The 8,859-nt window shown below is 33.9% G+C and overlaps 1 protein-coding gene across 1 annotated transcript; it reads right to left on the bottom strand.

The window, feature by feature from the left end:
* Positions 1–1,110: 1,110 nt before the first annotated feature.
* Positions 1,111–2,433, bottom strand: LOC145107560 (uncharacterized). The gene is made up of 3 exons (XM_079044464.1): positions 2,326–2,433; positions 2,159–2,240; positions 1,111–2,070 (listed from the first exon to the last, which is right to left on the bottom strand). The coding sequence occupies exons 1-3, from the start codon at positions 2,409–2,411 to the stop codon at positions 1,282–1,284; spliced, it is 957 nt and encodes a 318-aa protein (XP_078900590.1). The 5' UTR covers positions 2,412–2,433; the 3' UTR covers positions 1,111–1,281.
* Positions 2,434–8,859: the final 6,426 nt, after the last annotated feature.

Raw genomic sequence — 8,859 nt, 5'->3', positions numbered from 1 at the left:
TATTATTTTACTTTCCTACTTCTATATCTCTATCCGCATCTATTTGAGAATTGTCTTTTAAAAAAGCAAAATGAGCATGAAGTATATACCAAAATTCATGATCGAACACAACGTCTAATTCAAAAACACAATTTTCATGATAGAAATTAACTAATCACGGACATTATCCCTAGTTGTAAATATATAATTATCTGGTTTTGAAATTCCTAATAATCATTTTCAAAGCACATATCCAAACATCTCACGAGCTGCATTAAACTTTTCTCTACAAATATTCACTTATAGAATCCATAATTAATATAATTTTTCAGATTTAGAAGAATAAATGAAATCATTTCACATTACAAAAAAGTATTAGCATTAACACATTTGCAATCTATGCAATAAAAATCAAATCATATAAATTCTGGATTCTAAAAGAATAATGCTTTCACCATGAAAGTCATATTCAATCCTATCAGTAGACATCACATTCTTTTCATCTTATATTGTCAAATATAGTTTCATTACAGCTAGTAAGGTAATTTTTAAGAGTAACTAACCTTTCGATTGTCGCCTTAATTTCTCTATCCATAAATTCTTGGGGGTTAGAAATCAGGACAAATGGAAGCACATATATCAAAATATTTATGATCTTCTTGAAATAGACCTAATGGTAAAAACATTTCTATTATTTACATTTAACAAATAAATTAACTAATCCTTATATGTATTCATTGTTGGTTTATTGATTTTAAAAGCCATATATGAAAAGTTAAAATGAGCCTATAAATACAATTTTTTATATAAGAAAAAAAAATCATTCATGCTATGATAAGTCGATAATTGTTATAAAAATTATCGAAACAAAATTCTATCCCTAGTCAGTCACTAATATGTAATATTAATGTACGTAAAAAAAAATAGGTTCGTAGAGGACATAGCCATATACGTTCGCACTCCCCATACAAGCCCGTGACTTCCTTTTATTCCATAATTTAATAACTCAACATTAGATGTCCTCCCTTAAAATTAAACTCCGCAAATTGAGCTCACTAATTTTTTTTAATTATTATTATTATTATTATTTTTTAATATTAAACTTGATTACAAGAGATGGGATGTTGCATATTTTCTCCTAAAATTTCAACTTTTCATTAAAATTTACAAATTACAATTCATATCGTCACATAACATCAAACAAGACAATATATGAAAAACCTTGATCGCTACAATATACTAGATAGGAAATTCTTCAGAATTTCAAAACTTATTATAATTTATTTTCAACCATAAAATGAGTCAAACCAATGCTCTTAGAACATTAAAGAAATCATGTTTGAACCCATCGGCATGGAAATGATTACTTGGAATAATCTTTGTGTAAATATAAAACGCTATGCAAGCGATGGTAGGCCCAACCCAAAACACCCAGTGCCCATCCCATAAATGACCTCCTCTAGCGATTGCTGGCCCCAAACACCTTGCTGGGTTCATCCCTGCACCAGAATAACCCTTCTTTCCTGTCAAACTCGTTGATATGAACACAAGAAGACCAAGAACAACTCCAATGATGGAAAACACGATGACAATACCCAAAGACTTTGCTTGACGATCATCATATGCTAACCAAATAGAAGCAAAAAGAAAGATGAATGTGCAGATTATCTCGAGCCAAAGGGCTTGGGTTGTCTCAATGCCCATAACAACTGGCCCGTTTGGGCCTGGTGCGATGATGGTTAGAGTGCAGCCTCCAAGTGAAGTAGTTTGTGTGATAGTTTTGGAGACGACAGCTTGAAGTGCGAGTGCTCCCAGTAGAGCACCTACGCATTGTGCAAGTATGTAGATAAAGGCTCGCGAGAGGGAAATGAGTCCAACAAGAGCGGCTGAGAATGATATGACTGGATTCATGTGTCCTCCTGAAATAGGGCAAACTGCTAGAAGAAGGATCGTGACGGTGATGGCAATGAGGATGGACATTAAAAGGGTTGGTGTTTTGGATTCTGTCTCGAAGGATGAAATGACTATGGTGTCTATCATGAACACCAGAACTGCTGTCCCAAGTAACTCTCCTATGGATGCCCGCCAAACCTAATCATGCATGCATGTAAATTATACATATATCGATCAATTTTTACTTGCAAAACACATGCAAAAATAAAAGTAATAAATCTATCACATTCATGGAATAAAGATCCTTTAAACCCAGTCTCTCTCCCAAGGTAATTACAGAATCTTCCTTCTTTCCATCATCAGGTTTCCTGTAAAACATCAAGTGTGTGGTTGTAATAAGACCCACGGCTTCTTTAATAATCAAAAAGAAAAGAAAATAAATTTGGACATTGCCTTGGTGTGGCTGATAAAAATGGTTGGACTCTCTTCCCACAAAGACTTTCTTCATCATCCATCACTTGCAAACCATTTGTTGCCATTGCCTTGGCTGCATGCACCACCAGGCCTATATATATATATATATATATATATATATATATATATATATATATATATATATATATATATATATATATTAGGAGTTTGAGGATTGAAAGTAAGGAATGAGTTTTCTATTATTAAAAAAAGATATATATTGAAGAATTAAAAAAATAATTGAAATGTTATTCTAAATGAGTTTTCTTTATGTAATTTTCTATAATTAAAAATATATTTTTTTAACAGAAAAATCATGATTATTTAATTTTATACATTAATGTGTCATTTCTATTGAAAAAAATAAGGACTACTTCTTTAATTTGGACAAAATATTAAATAATCAGGGTTTTTCTGTTAAAAAAATAAAAATTGGAATTAAACCGTAAACTAACACAAAATATTAAGATTTTCCTAATTTTATTTATAATATATATTACATGTCATTTTATAGCATTTTACATCTTCAGTTTGTTTATTGATTAGTTTATCAAACTTTGTTTTTTATTACTTTAAACAATTAATATGCCAAACATAGTCTTAAACTTAATGATAAGATGTCTTAAAAAATCTTTTATTAATATTTAAACACATAAAATAATTCTTAATAAATTTAAGAAAATTGTTATTTAAAAAGATATTTTGTAATACTAAACAGTGTTGTATTCGTTAGAACTTAGAATAAAAGAAATATTGTTATAAAATTGTTATGAAATAGATGATTATGTTTATAATTTAAGCATATGCTACTAATGAAGTTGCATGAAAATACAGTTATCTATCTTGATTTGGTTCCACATGAAATCCCCCTATTTATTTGAATGAAACTTTTTGTTCACATATATATAAGTTTTAATATTAAGAAAGTAGGACCAAAGCTTTAACTATGTTATTTATGGCAATGGCGCAACCACTTGCACGTCGAGTCTTGATATATCATAGTTGACGATTTTTTGTCATACCTCATTAATTTTGCACATTTAATAACCTCAATGAATATATATTTAGGTCAAAACAAATCGAGATATTTTAGTTGTATTAATTCAAATTAAATTACATGAAATGTTTATTTAAAACGTCTGAAGTAATAAAAAAACCTGTCCTTTGTTTCTTAATTATATTATAGTAATTGTTTAACTAATTTATGTAATCACGTGAAAGGTAACAGCAACAGTTGGGGAGCATGCTGTTGGGTGAACTGGCGATATAATTGCATTACTTTTAAGCCGTCAAGTTAGAGACCTCGTGATTTCACTTTGTTTTATTTTTAATTTATACTTTTAACATCACTAAAAATTGTTGGATAATATAGGGTTTACGTTGGAGATCTGGATACAACTTGGACCGTTTGAACATTTTCCGAACTGATATATCTACCTTATGTCTGGGTTATAAGAAATTCAGTCTAGGATAATTCAAAATGACACTTACGATTCTAGACACAAAAATCGTAAGCCAAATTGCTAGAAAGATTTTGTGAGTGTTTAAAGAAAAACGAAAGCTAATTTCGTGTGTTTCTTCTCAAACGGAAGAGCCGTTTATATAATAAACGAGATTAGGGTTTCATTAGGGTTGGCCCGTCATGAGTTGCTTTGGAAGCAAGTCAGGGTAATCCAGATTTTAATGAGGATTTAGGGTTTCCAAAACTAACGAGTTTCGTTAGTTTTATCATAATCACCCTCAAGAATTTGAATTTCCCACTATGTTCCCATATGTAAAATTCGGAGAGCTTTTAGGGCGCTGCCCCTAGACCCTGCCAAAAGGGGCCCCGCCCCTTTGGAAACCCCAGACCCAGGGGCGCTGCCCCCAGACCCCCGACTTGCCATCGAGCCGGATTCTAATCCGATCTTATACATGCGTGCACTCCGCACAAACCCATAGATATATTAGAGTACAAATTATGAAGCCTCTTAGCTCTTATGTTAGTTCCAGTTACATAAACTGACATGGTGACACTAAAATCACCAACAAACTTCCCCCATTTTAGTGTAACCCTTGAACAAACATAACCTTTTCAAAACAAACCAAACTAGTACATAATGAAAATATCAAAACGATTGAATTTCCATTTAGTATCATACACTTGCAAATACTCGAGAATCAGGGTGTTCTAAGAATTGAACCCATCAACCCATTTGATTACCAGAAAGTAAAATACATACTAGTTTATTGAATTTCTAGCAAAATCCAACTTGACACTATTATAAAGCCCTGTATCCCAATCCTCTGATAATCGTATCAAGGTCAAGTCTACAACCTCTTGAAATGCGACTACACTTCACAATCACGTAGGTAACTCCTTTCCATGTATCTGCACATGCATTTATCAAAGGAATTATTAAGAAGTTAAACTTCAACCTGACTAACTTGCAGAACCGAACACATACCTGGGATGAATACTTCATGTGTTCCAATGTATAAGTATGAGCTTTCCACATTGAATTCAACTCCTAACATTATATTAGGAGGGAATTGAGTGTCTCATCATTACAGAATTAAATGGAATTTAATCCCATCCCGATTACAGACTTGTGCACTAAGTCTCTTTTCAGACCTTTAGTCAAGTGATCTGCCAAATTTTGTTGCGATTTCACAAACTCAACTGAAATCACACCATTCATGATCAGTTCTCTAATCATACTATGTCTAACACCTAGGTGTCTTGACTTGCCATTATAAACCTGGCTATATGCCTTAGCCAAAGCGGCTGCACTATCACAAAGGATATAAATAAGTGTTATCGGTTTAGACCACAAAGGAATCTCATAGACTAAATACCTTAGCCACTCTGCTTCTTTACCAGCAGCTGCTAACACAACAAACTCAAATTCCATTGTTGAGTTTGTAATGCAAGATTTCTTCTTGGAAGCCCAAGAAATGGCACCTCCCCCAAGCAAGAATACCCAACCAGAAGTTGAGCAATGGTCCTCCATGTTGGTTATCTAACTTGCATCCGAATGACCTTCTAAAACCGAATGACTCCCTAAGTGTCGCACCCCCAAACTAGAACGGCGGAAACGTTCGGGGGCGGAGGACTTTAGGTAAGTATCACAACACATGTAACATAGTAATCAAAGTACAAACAACCATTGCATTAATAAGTATAAGTTTTACGTAAGCGTTTAAACATTACATATTCAAACACTAAAGTAGGTACAACAGAAGACAAGCGTCGCGGTACGGTACTAGGTAGTCTTCTCAAAAGCTTCGGGAGTGTACCTGCCTACTGGATTCCTGAGAATACAAGTTATTTGGAAAGAGTAGATCAGCATTTAAGCTGGTGAGTTCATAAGTATTTTAGTTCTGTTAAGTATACCCTAAGTTCTTTGGATAAGTTCACTGGTTTCTCCAGGAAATCCTATATTTCCTGAGGTGCTAGATTTATAACCTCAATAGTTTCCCTCTGTAATTACTTAGTTTATACTGATTATACATAACACAATATCGAATGGACAGTCAATTGGGTGCATCTACCCTAAGCCCACAACCAAACAAGGAACAGGAAGTAAGGCGGAAGTCACACATTTCACTGTCAATCGGATATTACTTATGTATAACTATGATGTAATAACTAAGGAATTATAGAATTAACCACTAAAGGTCTTTTATGTTATACTAGTTTACAGAGATTGCGTGACTAAGTTCCATCGGATAAGTGGTTTAATCCATAAACCGTTCTCTTTGTATTACTGTTTTGTATTTGTATTCCTTTATGAAAACTTGAAAATGAGAGTGTGCCTGGCTCCACCAGGTGTTAATGAAAACTGTATTAAACCATTGTATTTTGTATTCTATAAACTGGTACTTTGAAGGTGTACTTTCGTTTATTTGTTTATACACTAACGTATTGTTAATACCTTTTTAATGAGTAGTTATTATTATAACCATACTATGACGGATGGCCTAAAACAAACGCTTTGTGGGCGTTTAAACTGGTGATAACAATTGTCACTCATCGGCGTGTATGCCGGACTGTAGCTCGTAGCCTGAGTGCGGGGTTGTCAATCCCGATATAGATCTACACATACTTGTTTCGATCCCCGGGTGGAGATTCTGGTTATAATGTCAGGACTTTCCTATGTTGTCTAAAATAAATTAAACAACCTGAATATAGAGTCTCATAAAAAGCATATTAAACGTTACATGTATATTAGTTTTGAAAACCCAATCATTCTGAAATAATGATTGACAGTATATTCTTAGTTTTCCAAACATGTATTTGATAAGTGTAAACCCTTGATTTGTTTCGAATCAAAACCCTGGTTTCTTGTAAAACAGTGTATTCTAGTATACTTGAATTATGAATTATTACCTTGTGTTTACTAACTCAGGTACTCTGTATAGTACCTTTGCTAATGCAAACCCGACAGAATGTATTATTACCTCGTGTTTGCTAACTCGGGTACTCTGTATAGTACCTTTGCTAATGCAAACTAGGTATGATGTATCTTTACTTCTTTAATATGTTGTTTTTATATTAAAGGTATTATACATATCTTGGTATAGTTGAATGTATTTTGATAATTTCCTTGGAAAGTATACAGTCATGAATCATACTTGTATATTTAGTTTTGAATCATAAATTATACCTATTATAATTTATATGTTCTATCTGATTAGCATGAATTCTCATGGAATATCACATTTGCTCAGCGTGATACAAAGGTAATGATACTAAAAGGAGTAACCTTTTAGACTCATATATGTATAATATATATATATATATATATATATATATATATATATATATATATATATATATATATATATAATTAAGAAGGAAACGACATTCGGACAAATAATACAACCCTAATTCCACATCCAAACAAGGAAAAGGATATAGGATAATTCATTAGTCCTAAGCCCTTCAAATCTTATTTATATATTTATACATATATAAACATGATTTTGGCATTTATACTTTGAAATAGCTTATAAAACATTTTTCAAAGAATTTAACGGAGTTTTTACATGACTTTAAAGATTTAACATGACTTCACGTTATTTTGAAAGTATTTGGTAGTTCTTAAAAGCATACAGAAATTCTTTGTGTGATTATTATCACATATAGCTATTAACACAATTTAATATTGTGTTAAACTTGTATTCCCCCCTAAAAAGTATTTAAAAACCATTGAAAAGGTAAATTATAGGGGTATGAACTCACTTTGATAAGCGGTGATTCGGGCAGCGTTTTGTTTCCTGTAAATAGTTTATTTAACGAGAAACCGGCTGAAACCGGGCAGCGTTTCGTTTCCCGTAAAGAGTTTATTTAACGGGAAACCGGCTCAAATTGGGCAGAGTGTCGACAGGAGAGAGGTTACTTCTTAGGAATCTCGGGGCTTCGAGGCTTGCTTAGGGTTCGAGACTTGATACCGGGGCTTTAGGGGTTGTATATGAGTTTGTGGAAGTGGAAAATGTGAAAGACAATGAAAATTGGGGTGAAAAGTGTAAAAAAATCCGGAACCCTCGCATGCTTTATATAGTCCGAAGGTTCGGACCCGAGCCTATGCGAGGCTGCCACGCATCGGACAAATGGCGAAGGGAGGGGGATTCTTCGGACCGGAGGCTCGCTGCTGGCTGGCTCGGATTGGACCGGACTTCGGTCCAATAGAAGGAGGACACGTGCGAAAGAGGGTGTCCGAGGGGTGTCTCCGGGGCATCTCATGCGAAGCTGTTCGCTTCTTAGTGGACCTCGGCTGCGGTCCAATCAGGAGGTGCCACGCATGGCTTCGGTCCACTCAGCAACTGCCACGTGCGAGGTGACGTGTCACATGCGAAATTGCCCGGTTTTTCTTATTTTTCTTTATTTTTGTGCCAAAACTTGCGAAAATCATAACTTTCGCATACGAGCTCCGTTTTTCGCGTTCTTTATATGCACGCGTAGTAAAATCATAATCTACGACTTTCGTTTAGACTTCGTCGGATAATTTTGAATTTATTTTTAATATTATTATTTTAAACAGACCGGGACGGGAATCCGTTAAAAATTCATAACTTCTTCATCCGACGTCCGTTTTCGTCTGTCTTTTTACCGTTGTGCTACTTTTGACGAGACCTTCGATTCTCGTTGAAGTTGCGTCGGCTAAATATCGATCGATTTATATTTCAAATTTTAGCTGTCTACTGCTAAACCGAAACTTCGAAAAATCATAACTTTCTCATACGAAGTCGGATTTTTACGTTCTTTTTATGAACGTTCTTGGTTTAACATATTCTACAAGTTTCATTTAGATTGTTAAGGCTAAAAATCCTTTTATCGAAAATTCGCTTTTTACACTGAACAGTGTTTTGCCGGTTTTACCGCGGATTTTCGATTGGTCATAACTTCTTCGTTATAACTCGGATTTCAGTGTTCTTTATGTTTTTGGAAACCTTGTTACAAACTCTACCACTTGGTTCATCCAATTACGATTATTGATAAATTTATTTTTGACCAAAATTTGACTGGTG

This window comes from Lactuca virosa, chromosome 4 (assembly GCF_052849685.1).
Source record: "Lactuca virosa cultivar CGN04683 chromosome 4, Lactuca_virosa_CGN04683_v6, whole genome shotgun sequence".
In the NCBI taxonomy this organism is placed as follows: Eukaryota; Viridiplantae; Streptophyta; class Magnoliopsida; order Asterales; family Asteraceae; genus Lactuca; species Lactuca virosa.
This window is presented reverse-complemented; position numbering and strand designations above follow the sequence as displayed.